At 54.3% G+C, this 13,834-nt stretch overlaps 1 protein-coding gene across 1 annotated transcript in view; it reads right to left on the bottom strand.

Moving 5' to 3' along the window:
- Positions 1-2,207: 2,207 nt before the first annotated feature.
- GSS (glutathione synthetase) overlaps positions 2,208-13,834 on the bottom strand; it is a 12,887-nt gene continuing 1,260 nt past the window's right edge. The window contains exons 2-13 of the mRNA XM_009637388.2: positions 13,814-13,828; positions 12,385-12,530; positions 10,865-10,940; positions 9,449-9,588; positions 9,175-9,291; positions 8,649-8,729; positions 7,387-7,464; positions 6,029-6,095; positions 5,243-5,437; positions 4,968-5,049; positions 4,466-4,655; positions 2,208-3,754 (exon numbers count right to left, since the gene is read on the bottom strand). Coding sequence (XP_009635683.1) covers positions 3,631-3,754; positions 4,466-4,655; positions 4,968-5,049; positions 5,243-5,437; positions 6,029-6,095; positions 7,387-7,464; positions 8,649-8,729; positions 9,175-9,291; positions 9,449-9,588; positions 10,865-10,940; positions 12,385-12,530; positions 13,814-13,828 — 1,311 coding nt within the window. The 3' untranslated portion in view covers positions 2,208-3,630. The remainder of the gene's footprint in view (positions 3,755-4,465; positions 4,656-4,967; positions 5,050-5,242; positions 5,438-6,028; positions 6,096-7,386; positions 7,465-8,648; positions 8,730-9,174; positions 9,292-9,448; positions 9,589-10,864; positions 10,941-12,384; positions 12,531-13,813; positions 13,829-13,834) is intronic.

The raw sequence follows: 13,834 nt of genomic DNA, 5'->3' as shown, positions 1-13,834 counted from the left end.
TTTTTTAATTTGTATTGGGGGGGGGGGGGGGGGGGAAGTGGGGTGTTAATTAATTCTATGTAATTGAGGGGCCCTGGCACCTTATGCATAGTGGGAAGGAACTTTGGGGGTTGGAGGGGAAGTGGTGCTGCAGTTGCTCAATGCAGGCAGGCAAGGGAGGAGCATCTGCCACTGCCCACATGCCAGTTAAGCTTCCTTTTATACTAGCAGTGCTGCAAGCTGTGGGGGAAGCTAGAAACACACTCGCATTGTAACTGTGTAGCTGAGCTTTAGCCTTGCATCTGCTGTGTAAGCCTGTTGCTAGCAGAGGTCCCCTCGCCTGAAAGGGAGAGGGGCAATGCTCAAGGCAGCTCTGTGCTTTAAACAGATTTTTTTTTTTTTTTTTTAGAGCGGTTTGGTACCAAGATCTGCTGCTTCCTAAGGGATGGTGTCAGCTGGTGTGTTTTTCCCAATCCAGGGTCTTCCCCTGGCCAGGGACATAATAGGGAGCCACATATGGTCTAGGAGGAAGGGTCTTGATCCTTGGTCCAGAGAGCGCTGCTGCCACCGGCCCACAGCTGAACAGGAAGCCTCTGCAGCTGGATGCTCCTCCTGTGTCCTGGGGTAGGAGTGGGTCCTGCTGGTACCCAGGGGTGGAGGGGGCACCAAGCCCTGCAGAGGCCCCTTTCCCACAGCAGGCAAACTAGGTGCTGGGTTGTAGCGCACCACGAGCATCACCACAGCAAAGAAACCGTTAGTCCTAGGTGATGTTTTCTCATCAGGAAAAAAATGGTGGAAGATTTTAGTGAGCTTTTGCTTAAATCTGACACTGCTTTATGCTGATGAGAGGAAAAAACCTCAAACTCTCTAGCCCAAGAGCCTGAACATCGCAAGGGTACTGCCAAAGCCATTCTTCTTCAGCTGAATTACATTTAACTCCAGCCCTGGGTTGAGCTGGGAGAGATACCTCCTCTGTGTAATGTCTGTATGAAAATTGCATGTGAAAACTGTCTGGTTTTGCACTTAAGCCAAAGGAGAAATGGGCTTTAAAACCTGCTGCAACAGCTGTTGGTGAATGCCATGTACAGACTTCACCTGCAAACTGAGCTGACTTTTGGCTGGGCTGGAAAGGAGGCGGCAGCTGCCTCGGGGGCTGGGTTCTGCAGGTGCGCTGTTGTCCAAGGTCTGAGTCCCACTTCTTACCTCGGTGTGTGCCAGTGTCCCACATGCCCTCCACAGCTCTGTACCACTGGATCATGCCACCTCATTGACAAGGATCCCTACATAATCTCTCCTCCTCTCTTACCCTCTGTCCACTATGTAATTTTGGCTGGAAACAGCTAGAATTTTATGCAAAATGGAATAAAATTCAAGAAAATAAAATGGAAAGAGGCTTAGAGCACATCCAGCTGTTGAGTTGGGGGAAGGGGGGTGCTCAGACATTGCTGCTGGGCCTCCTGTTCCGTAACTGGGGTAGGCTTTTGGGGCTGGGGAGGAGTAGGTTACTGCCACTGCAATGCTTTTTCAGGGCTGTGAGTGAGTCCCCACTGCTGCTCTGCACGGGGACGAGGGCAGAAGCTCTGGCTCCAGGGCTGGAGCCTGTGCCTCAGTTTCTCCCTGGTCTCCAGCCAAGGTTGTTCTACTGAGGCTGATGGAGAGCAGGAGACAGTGTGACTCCCATCTGTCATCAACCACCCGTGCGAGGTCGGTGCCAGGGTGATGGAGGAGCAGCCAGGGCAGCTCAGTGCTGTCAGTAGTGGCCGTGCCTCCTCCTCACCCCAGCACAGCAGTGGACACCAGCCTCTGCCTCCACTCTGCCATCCCCAGTGTCACCTTCAGCTCAGGCCTCTCCAGCAGCGCAGGGCTTGCTTGCTCCTCACAGCTGCATCTGCCTTGGGCCCTTGCTGCTCCAGCAAACTGCAGCCACAGTGTTTCCTCCTGCAGCCTGGCAGCCCTCGTGCCAGCAGCTCCATCCCTTGCTTGTGCTGGGCCAGCGCTGCAGAGCCCAATGCCAGGACACATCTCCACAATGGTGCTGCGCAGTCTCACGGTGACCAGAGCAGAAAGTGGGGGTTGGCTTTAGCTGTCCCTGCTGTGAAGGTGCAGGGAAGGGCCATGCACAGGCATACGGCTGCCCAGCAGCCACTCCTGGACAGGGAGGTGACAAACACCTCCCCTTCACAGCCAGACTCAGACAAAACTGGAACAAGAACAGCATGTATGTTTTAATCTCTGGCTGAGGGCAGTCGCCCCCCAACAAACCAACCACCCAGGAATCGCAGAATCAGTCACACAGCCAGAACTGGCCTCTTTCCAAGGCAACAGATTAATGACTGAAGCTCACAGGGCCACGGCCCAGCAGCACCAGGCACTAACAGCCCAGAGCTGAGGCTGCCTGGGCACTTTACCATGGCGCTGCCCCAGAGGTGCATCCTTTATGCTTCCCCTTGCACTGCTCAGCTGAGGAGGAAGAGGGGCTGGAGGAGGAGGCAAAAGCCCATGGGCTGGAGACCCTGCACGCCTCCGGCCCTCCGCTGCTGTGCTGTTCCCACCCATTCATGAAACCCAGAGGGAGACACGGCTCCTCTCCCCTGGTACTGGTCCCAGAGAGAAGCAGCTGGGGGCTGCACTTGCTCAGCCTCTCCTGCAATTCCATCACTTCCCAGCTGCAAAGCTCCCAGTCTCAGCCCACCCACCATCCCAGCAGGACCATTACCAAAGTGGGGGCTCCCCAGCACCACTCTTGGGCCACACGTGCAGCAGCAGACTGGGTGGGAGACGCTCTGTCCATGACTTGCACTGGGATGCACAGGCCCAAGCCCTTGGGGATCCAGGGTTTATCAGCACCCTGCCTGTGACAGCATCGCGCCGGGAACTGCCACCATCACTGAGGGATTCTTGTGCCAAGCTGTGGGGAGCAAGGGGTGCAGATGCAGCCCCCCCAGGGGGAGGGCACAGCCTGCCAGCTGCATTCTGCACCGCTGCCTGCCCTGCACAGCACAGATGCACTCTGGGATGAGTACCCAGGCCAACAAAGGAGTTGGGCAAAGCAAAAGCAAGCGGCCCTTAGGCAAATTACACCAGGGCAGCTGTCCCTCATGCAGGAACCCCAAGGATCCTCAGGCACAGGGAAAAGTAATCAGAGCAGCAGCAGCATCTGAAGGAGGAGTGGAGGACCATGGGTACAGGGAGCTGGGCTCCCCTCTTTAACCTCAAAAGCACTGCGGCTGAAGGCTGTCACTTGCACATCCACCTTTTTCCTTCCCTTCCCTAGGCTTTGTGCGTCTCCAGAAATAACGCAGCATCAAGGAGCATGGAACTGGGAACTTGTGGCACGTTCACCCTTCAGCTTTGCTGTACATAGCCTTGCCCCCAGGCTAGGCCCCAAGGAAACGCCCAGAGCAGTGCAGTCCTGGGAGATGACAGCTGGGATGTGCAGGGGGCACAGCCCCCCAAGCAGGCAGAGCCAAGGACTCCCTTCTTCCCACGGGAGGAATTGCAGAGGAGAGGCTGGGGCTGGCACGCAGGACGTTGGAGCAGTTGTGTTCACCCATCCCCAACACATCAGGCCTTGGTAAGCGCACCCTAAGGAGAACATCGCTGTGGCAGGTCAGCTCTTTGGGCAGCAGAGCAGGACGGGGCATCGACTCCTCACACCAAGTAGGGGGTGTCCAGCACTGCCACCCCAGCTGCTACCCCGCCGTCTGCATGCTCAATCGCCTTCGTCCGCAGGAGGTGGCCAGCAGCCTTGTTCATCACCATCTCCTTGCCCTGTCTGCAAAGAAAAGGGCAATTCAGCACCCGTGGAACAGAAAGCCTGCGCCATTTCACCTTGGACAAATTGATTTGTATTCCCTGCCGCAGCGCGGGGCAGGTAACTGGCATGCAAAAGCCCCAGGGCTAATGCAGAGAGAGCTGCGCCTGCTTTGTGCCTGCCAGCAATGGTGCCCTTTCTCAGCTGGGCCATTTTGGTCCGATTGCTCTGCACACAGGCAGTGTCAGGTTCTGAACGCTGCCAGAGTACATTTGTTTCTAAAATTGTATGAGAAGGACTTTGATTTATAAGCTATGGAAACATTTCCATGGGCCTTTAAGGGTTTTAAACAAAAGCAGCAGCTATTTAGGGTTGAACATGACTGTATTAAACATTCAGGTATTTCTGAGATCGCCAGGCCTTCAGAAAAGCACGTGGCTGCACCCAGAACCCGCACAGCGCTCCCAGAAATCAGGGATGGGACGTGGCCGTTGCACCAGTAACCGCCAGCACCAGCTCTGTGGTTTTTCAGCAGCTCATTCAGCAGCAGGTACAGAGCAACCGTTCAGTGTCTGAACAGAGTGCTCAGGGAGTGGCTGACAGGGGCAGAGACCCCCACATCTGTCCCCTGTGCCTCCACCTCCCCAGAGACATCTGCCCTGCCGCTGAGCTCCAACACCCAAGTGCCAGCTGGTGCAGGTCATGACCCTGTAACGCAAGCACCTTTCTCACCTGACATAGACACCAAAAATACCAAGCTCTGAGATGCACTCGGACACTTGTAGGGGACTGTGAGCCCTCAGCAAGTAATTCATTGCTGGCTGCGGTTTGATCTTATCCATCAGGATGTAGGAGGTTCTCTCAGGGCTGTCTCTGATCTTCTTCAGAACCTGCCTGAGCTCTTCACCATAGAGGTTGTTCCCTGACAACAGAACCAGCAATTCAAGCACTTCCCAGCACAGCAGAAGCCATTGGCCCCAGCTATGCAGCCCAAACAGGGCCAGCCTTTGCCTCCCCACGTGCTGCCTGGGCTCCCCACTCCCCAGGCTCTGGCAGCTCCTCCAGGAGCAGCACCACCTCCCTGCCATGGCTAGTCCTAGTGACTCTAAGTAGCTATGAGCCAGCCCACCTCTTATCCCTCAGCCCAGGACCAGGAGCCATCAGGGAGCTACAGCCTCTCCTGCATACAGCCCGACTGCAATGAAAACCCACACGGACCCGCTCCAGCTCGTACCTCCACCTTCTCGCTGCGGCTTCAGCACAAAACGGTCCGGGTCCGCGATAGCCGTAGCAGCAATCTTGTCACCTTCTTCACCCTGGTAGGAAAGGATGGCAACAGCAAACCATCAGGGAGGAGCAGGGGCTCCTCAACAGACCCCCCCAAGCAGGATCAACGGGGTCCCCCAGGGACCACAACAAAGCCCTCTCATCTTCTTGACCAAAGAGAAGCATCACACAGGCCAAACACGTCTGCATGTTTGTTCCTGCACCAGCCCCACTCACACTCACCAAATCCAGGGAATAGAGTCCAGCAAACGTTGCTCTTATTCGAGCAACAGCCTCGGCACGGCCAGGCAGTAATCTCTCCAGCGTCCCCGGCTGGCTCAGCTCCTGCTGGACCTTCTTGGTGCCTGCGAGTTGGGTGGCAATGTCAGGGCACTTCACAGCCCTTGACCTCTCCAGCAACAGCCGTGCCTCCCAGTTCTGGGACAGAAAGAGAGCAACCATCCCATCAGCAAAAAAACAAAAGGTTTTCTCCAGTCTTTTCTGTTCAGTTATTGACATACGATTTGCCTCCTTCCTGGTGGGAACAGCACTCTGGAGCCAAGCAGACATGAACAGATAGATTTCCCACCACCTCTGGAAACAGCACAGCCAGGTCAGTCCCCTGCCTTTGCCTGCATCCCCTCCCCAGCTTGTCCAGTGCTGCCACCTCCAGACAACAGCAAGATCTGGTCTGTATTATTACCTGCAGCCTCATAGTCCTAGCAGAGGACAGTGTGATCTGTAGATCAGATCTAAACCCTTTAAACTGGTGCCAATTGGTGTTAACCCATATTGTACAGAAGCAATTCAGTGCTGGGGTAAGAGGTCACTGCATGAGTGGGTACTGGAGAGGAAAGCCACCCATTTTTCTCATTGTGTCAGTGCCAGGGACGCTGCAAAGTCACAGCTTCCTGATGCTATCACCCATGCCAGATGGGGCAGATGTCCCTGTGATCACGGGGTGTTTCAAACTCGCTGGGCAAGGCCACAGAGTGGGCGGCTTCTGGAAGCAGAGCGGTTAGTACTGACCTGCTGGTCATAGTTCTTTGGCACGTAGCCCTCTCTGTAGTACACCACTGCGACCTCCTGGCCATCCCTGGAACAGACACCAGAAGCATTCACAGAAGCAAGCCAGTGCCTGCCCGCCTCTGCCCGACTGCCCCAGCACCAAGGGGGCTGTAACAGGGTCAGGCAGGTGGCGTGTTACAGCCTTTGCCCCTTCTTCTTGGCCTCCCGGGCTGTTCTGATCCTGGCTGGCTCTGCCAGAGAAAGCTGAGGACTGCAAGCCCTGGCTCCTCTCCACTGAGCCCAGCTGGCTTGCCCTGTCCTGACTAACCAAGGTCTCAATAATTCAGGCAACCAGCCCAGCAGGTAGGTAAGAACCTAATTTTTTAATAGCTTTTGCCACTGGGAGCCAGGCCTGGGAGATTCTTGAAGCTGGGAGGGGAAGAGGGTCCTTCTCCAGTGGCAGTTCAAGGCAGGACATCAACATCTCACCAGGGCAGGGCTTCTGGCATACCTGTAGCACCACACCCCCAAGCTTTGGCCACACAAGCTGTGCGTGCAGTCAGGGGAAGCAGCACAGAAACTGCTGCCAGGCAGTGTAACTGTAAAGGCACTCGTCAGGGAGAGGAGAGGCTGCCCGGGAGAAGTGCAGCGGATATGCCTCCCCCTTAACTGTATGTACGGTGATGACAAATGTATTCATTAATTAAACACAGCAGAGGCACCAAAGGTCAAACCATGGAAAAATTAGCCTAACTACAGAAAAAACATTGGCATGAAACCATACAGCTCCAAGCTTGTACAGCTCCAAGCACGTTACCCTGGAAATCGGACAAATGTCACCCGGGACCAACCGCCAGCACCTGGGAGTCTGCGACCCACACGTCCTGGCCTCCGCAGGGAGCGGGCACGATGCTGAGCGCATTCAAAACCAACAGATACCATAAGGACATGCAAAGCTTCCTCCTCTAGCACCAATAACCCAGCCCAGCTCCCGCTGGCAGAGCATCACACGAACAATAAACAGGAAACGTCTTTGTGGAAGCCTCTGAAATAGCCAGGACTTCTCCCAGCAGATGTATGTGTAAAAAGTAAAGATCTCTCAGAGCTCTGAAGACTATGGCTCCAAGGAGGGAAATTATGTTTCCAGATGCAAGGGACTGACGTGGGTATGCAAAATCTCACCACTGTGGAAAAAAAAAATAATCACTTCAGCTCTAAGGGGAAGCAGCAGCAGTCGCCTGGAGCACAGAAGAGAACTGCTTTCTCAGAAGGTCACTATTTACACTCAAAACATACCACTAGCTTTGGTTGAAAATTCCCATTTACAGCCCTGTGTGCCCAACACACAGCCAGGAACGCGCACCTGGGCTCATACTCACATATACAGCCTCTTGGCATCATCCAGAGACCCCTTTTCAAACACATCTCTGAATCGCTTCCTGATGACTCGAATATTCCTGTTGAGAGGAGAGGGAGAGTCAACAGACTGAGCACGGTTACCTGAGCTAGAAATCACAGGTGGAACCAGTGGCTCCAGCCAGGAGGATCCATACTACAGAGCCAGAGGAATCCTACAGGCCAAGCCCGTCCCTGTTTCTACCGCCTGTCCTTTGTTTCCAGCCCAAATACTGCAGGAATTAGAACACGTGCCTAAACACCCTGGATTTCTCCATACTCACCTTTCACCTCCTGAAGTGTTTCTAAGAGAAGTCAGTATTTTATTTTATTTTATTTTAATTCCTACACAACAGATTCAGTGTTGGCTTCAGAGCCAAGAGCTGCAGACAGATGAGTGACTTCATGCCTGCTCTGCCTCCTCGGTGCTTTCCTCCACACAGCGGCAGTGTGGGCTTGCTGATGTGCAGACACAGCCATACACCTCCCGCTGCTCCAGCGGAGGCTCAGGGCTACACCTGATCGAAACACCTCCTTCTCCCAAGTCCTTTACTCCACTGCTGCGTTGATTACTTTGCCCAGATCATTCACAATGGGTTTGAAGCTTCGTTAATTAAGCTTTTATGAAATACCCTATGCCCAATCCCAAGTCAGAGAGCAAGCAGCACCCTCATTAACCCCACTCTGCTCCATATTGTCTCATCTAAGAGACTTGGCCCACAGCAAAGCTACTACTGGTGCAGCTCCAAGGACTACACAGGCACAAAATCAGCAAGGAATCAGCCCTGGAGACCAGAGGCCTTGATGGCTGCTGGTATTTCCAGCAAAGAGCTGGTGAGAGGCTTTGGGAGGTTGGTGAGAAGATGAAGGTGGGTACTGAGGCTAGGCAGGAGGCCACCGAAGGAACACTGAACGAGAGCTGCGTAACAGAGCCCAGAGGCAAGTTAAAGGCTGCCCAGTTACATACCAAGACATACTCTCTGACAGTCACAGAAACCATAAAATGTTTTGAGTTTATCCTCGAGTAGGTGACAAAGTAAAAAGCAAATGGATTCTGCATACCTCTATCTTTCCCTGGCCTGCTCCTATGCTCCCGCTGCCATGCCGTGCCTGCTGGAGAGCCTGGAGAAGCCCCACAAGCTGCCTTGAGGGAAACACTACAATCTGGCAGCACTTTGCCCTGCTTCCCTTTTCCAAAACTGCACCATCTCCTTCCTTTCCCTTCCCAGGAAAATTCAACCTTTACCTGTTCCAAAGCTCATTTTCTACACATCGCTGATCAAAAATGTTCCTCTGGACCTCCTCCACCAGGAACATCACCACAGCACTGGAAAAAGATACCAAGGACACCATTAAACCCAGAAACACTCCACCGCCACTCCAGGATTACCAATTTTTGATCCCTGTGATTCAGGTTTCCTGCACTGCTCCTGCTCACTTTCTCTAGTGTTTCTAAGGGTCATGCAAATGGAGAGCAGTATTGATGCCACGTAATTACCAAACCAATGCAGGGCATAAGCACAAGGGCGGGAAGAAAAGCAAGCTCTGTGCAAGGCTGCTGAGCCACACAACTCCTCCATGGTGCCTCTGCACCTCTCAGCCTTTGCAACACAACAGCCTTGCACACGGAGACAACCGCACTGCTCTTCCCAGGGTGCCACAGGCTTTTTGAGCAAACAGGCATCTTTCAGAAAGCGCAATTTCAAGACCAAACACATGCATCCCCAGACGAGACAAGATAACTCAGCCTCCAGCACCTCCTCTCTCCTTACCTTTGAGAACCATAGAGCTCCCAGGCTTTCGCAATACCCAAGGCAAGTTCTTTTGATGGGTTGTTGGGCAGCAGGCGTGATGCCTCCTCAGACTTTCCCAGAACTTTCAGCACTCGCCTGTGGAACAAAAAAAAAAAAAAGCTGTAAATGCCATGACAGCCCCCAACCAGACCTAGGGAGCAGGATTTTGGAGAGCACACAAAGATGGAGCACAGCAGCCTACTGTACCGCGGTACAGCTGCCGCAGCAGCACAAACCAGAGATGCTCCCTTACCCGTGGACCGCCGCAGTGCGGGAGGTGAGGCCTCCGAAGCTGGCAGCAATGGTGTTTATTTCTATCTGTTTCAGGGCCGGTGTCCCATCTACCCCACAGTCAAACATGTAATCAGAGCGGTTTATGCCTAAAAACACAGACTGAAACAGAGGGGAGGTGAAGCGGGCTCTCCTGTTGCCTTTTAACTACAAATCCCTTTGATGACCTCGCTTCAAAATCCTCCTGGGGCAGATCCAGTCACCTACATTTTGATAAAAACCTCTGCAAGATGTGCCCAGGGGTGCTTTGGCCCTTGCTCAGGACAGAGAGCCCTCCTCAGTGCTCCAGAGGAGTTAACAACACTGGTGAGAGCAACAGAGCTTCTGCAGGGACAGCCTGTCCGGCACAGGTCCCAACACGGCACACATCCTTGCGCTCTACTGAGGATCTCAGAGGACAAAGGCAAACCATATTAAATCCTCCCAACCAAGGCCTGTTTCCAGCAGCAGTAATCAAAGGACATGACTGTCTAACAGGGCAAAGTCCTGAGCTCACAGGCTGTAACCAAGACATCGTAGCATAGAATCACAGAATTGTTTAGGTTGGAAAAGCCCTTTAAGATCACCCAGCCCAACCGTTCCCCTAACCCTGCCAATCTCACCGCTAAACCCTGGCCCTAAGCACCGCATCTGCCCAGCTTTTAAATACTCCCAGGGGTGGGGACTCGACCCCTGCCCTGGGCAGCCCCTTCCAGTGCTTGGCAGCCCTTGCATGGAAGAAATTTCTCCCAAAGTCCAACCTAAATCTGCCCTGGCACAACTTGAGGCCATTTCCCCTTCCCTGGGAGCAGAGACCAACCCCCCCCCCCAGCTCCCCTCTCCTGTCAGGCAGTTGTAGGGAGCGATAAGGGCTCCTCCTCTCCAGGCTGAACACCCCCAGCTCCCCCAGACGCTCCCCAGCAGCCTTGGGCTCCAGACCCCTCCCCAGCTCCATTGCCCTTCTCTGGACATGTTCCAGCCCCTCCAGGTCCTTCTGGGAGTGAGGAGCCCAACCCTGAACCCAGCAATCAAGGGGCGGCCTCACCAGTGCCCAGGACAGGGGCACGGTCACTGCCCTGCTCCTGCTGGCCACACTATTCCTGATACAAGCCAGGATGCCGTTGGCCCTCTTGGCCACCTGGGCACGCTGCTGGCTCATATTCAGCTGCCTGTCAACCAACACCCCCAGCTCCTTTTCTGCTGGGCAGACACTCTGCCCCACGCCTGTAGCATTGCATGGGGTTGTTATGACCCAAATCAGGACCCAGCACTTGGCAACCAGTCTGACTATGGGACAGCTCAAAGCCCACAGCAGCAAGCTTGCAGACACAGACCAGGCAATCCCACCGCAATGCAAAGGGACACAGCTGCTGACCACTGGGGTCTTCTGCCAAGGTACCTGAGCCAAGCCTTCCTCCAAAACTTGCATGTGGATCCTGAAGAGTCGAGCTGTGAAGTCATCTACCTTGATGGTACTAGAGAGAAAGAGACCAGATCAGCTCCCTTACACTGTCACAAAGGAACAAGAAAATGAATTTCTCTCCAGAAAAAAACCTTACCAGGGACATTCTCCAGCACAAATAGCAGGGCTGTGGCTAGACCAAGTCCTACAGCACTGCTAAGCATCTCACCACGAACACTCTTCACCAAGGGCCACAGTGCATAACCTTAACCCAAATCCCGTTTGCTTAGCACAGCCACTCTACCAAAAGCACCACTGTGCAGAGGTGACTCATCTGCAGGGCAGAAAGACGGGACAAGCAAAAGCAGAGAAATGTAGCAGAATTCTGCAGCTACAGGAAAGAAATCAGAAGTGTCTCTGTGCCTGCACACACAGGTCATAGAAAAAGCTTCATCAAATTCCCCCTGTCCTGTTGGGCTCCAAATCCTGCACACTGTGGTGCCAAGTGTTTCAGTGGCCCTGCTAGAGTAGGTCTGGCTTTTCTTCAGAGTCCTAAATCCCCGAGTTAATTAAGAGCAGCACCTCCAAGGAGCTGCCCTCAGACACTGCTGCGCAGGAGGCAGCACAGGGCAGGCGTCTGAGTGCACACAAGCCCCAGGCGCTGCATTCCTTAACCACAGGTATAAACATGTCCCCACAAGCTCTGGTTGCAGTCAGCTCTGGAACAGGCACAAGCATTGAAATAGCTATGAGGGGTCAGGCTTTAACAAAAAGGACGCTGGAAAACAATCTCCTTTGCTCTGCTCTGTCCCGGTGCCAGAGAGCCAGCAGCACCAGCACAGAACAGGCGGCAGGAAGGGAAATGGGTTTTGTGGAAGCATCAGCCCTACAGATTATGGAGACCACAGTCACTCCAGCACAGGGCAACAGTCACAGATAAATCCAGCAGCGCTCACGAGCCAGAGCTGACCAGTCCCCCAGCAGCCAGAGCTTGCAGGTCACCTTCCCGGCACAGCTGGGAAAGCAGGGGACACGGGGTGACTGACCAGAGGTAGGCACAGGGGAAGGAACAAACACCTTCCTTTCATAACTGCAGGCAGGCAGCAGAGCTGGTGGTTATTGGATAGCCACAGGCAGATGCCAAATGAGACTAAAAGAGACTACGAAATCCAGGACTCAAAGAAGACTTCAGCAATTTTAATTTAAGGCCCAAGGGCCAACAAGCTCACAACTAAGAATTCAGAAGCTTGAAACACTGGAAAAATTGAAGATCATTATAGGAAGTCAACTCCTGGCCAGATGTCCCATCTTCTGAGGCCCAAGAAGACCTCAAAACACAGAGACTTGATGGAAATTAATCTTACGACAAATAATGCAGCAAAAGAGACAATTTCTGCAGAGGACCGGAATGCCCACCTCAGCCTGAAGCACACAGACGGAAGGTAGGAATGCCTGAAAGGTGATAAATGCTTTGCATTTAAAATATTTCATTAAAATGCAACATGCAAGGAAGTTACCTGGCCAGAGTATGCTCCAGGAATTCTTGGTTTTGACTAATAGCATCCATCAGCAGATTAAAATCTTGCTGAACAGCGTACGCTTGTTCAAACAGGGCACTTGGTACTGCAGATGGGAGCAGCGTGAAGGGAGCATAATTCACCACCTGCAAACATGGAGCAGCAGCAGAGCAGTCAGGTCTACGTGGTTCAAGTGGGGCTAAAGAGGTGCCTCCTCTGCTTGCCTGAAGGCTGAAGCCACTCCTAGCTCTCCTTGGTGCACCCCGGACAGACACGTGCCCTCAGCTCAGCTGACTCCTGACTTTAGAGGCCTTTGCTTTATGGGCACCCACAGGGCACTGCAGAGGCAGGAGCAGCTGCTCCAGAGCTCAAGCTGGGCCGAGTGCTTCCCTCTGAAGGATGCTCTGTTTCCACCTTCACTGGAGAGCACTGTCTCTGGAACGCCTCTGTTTCAGAGAAAAGGTGAATTTGCCAGTCGTGGGTTTTGGCTATCAGAATCGCTTCCTTTGACCCCTGCCCACTGAGTCCCAGGGGTGACTCTGGGGCCACCCTCAAAGCCACTAGAGAGAAGTTCTCAATTCACCTTGATTTTTACACGAGACAAGGGACACTGGCGGTGTGTTTGGCCTCTCCTCCCAGGTCCTGTCCTCCTCTCATGCTTCAAGGTTCCCTCAGAGCCCTGACCTGACATGGGGTTGACATCAAGGAGCAGCCCCCACGGTGGAGACCTCCCTCCTCATACCCCTGCCACCTCCCAGCCCAGCTCCCTGCTTGCCCCCAGGCTCCTCAGGGACCTGTCCCCGACAGTGTCCCACCCCTCTCGCACAGGGGTACTTCATCTGAGACCCCTCACAGCAGCCCCCTCCAACAGGCTGAGCCCCCTATCAGCGCTCCTGCCCCAGCCAGCTGCCAGAGGTAATCCCAGACGTCAGCCACCCCCCCGTCCCTGTCGCCTCATCCCAGGTGTGGGGCGAAGGCTGACTTGCAGCTGGGAGCATGCCAAAAACAGAGGCCCCTCCAAGAGACTGGTTTAACAGATCATATGGGTAGCGAGAGGCTGGGAGAGGGATCAACTACCACCACCATGCACACACAGGGCTCCTGGCAATTTCCCAAACCTTTCCCGGTCCCTCCCTCTCCTTGGAAAAGGGGAGCCGTATCGCAGGGCTGCGTCTCAGGGAGATGGAAATTAATCTCACACTCCATCAGCAGGATGGAGTGTGGGTTATAGCCCCCAGCTCGGTCGGGCTTCAGCCAGGCAGCTGGGTGCTCACTGCAAAGCGACACACGCCGACGAGGGCCCAGCAGAGCCCGGGACGGGGCCCAGCAGAGCCCGGGAGGGCAGCCGGCTCCCCCCGCGCTCCTCTCGCTTTGCTGCCTCAGCCCCTGGCCAGGCCCGAACGCGCCCGGTGACCGCCCCGGCACTTACATCCGAGGCGTTGGGCTGCCC

Source organism: Egretta garzetta, unplaced genomic scaffold, assembly GCF_000687185.1.
Source record: "Egretta garzetta isolate BGI_Z169 unplaced genomic scaffold, ASM68718v1 scaffold24, whole genome shotgun sequence".
Taxonomy (NCBI): Eukaryota; Metazoa; Chordata; class Aves; order Pelecaniformes; family Ardeidae; genus Egretta; species Egretta garzetta.
This window is presented reverse-complemented; position numbering and strand designations above follow the sequence as displayed.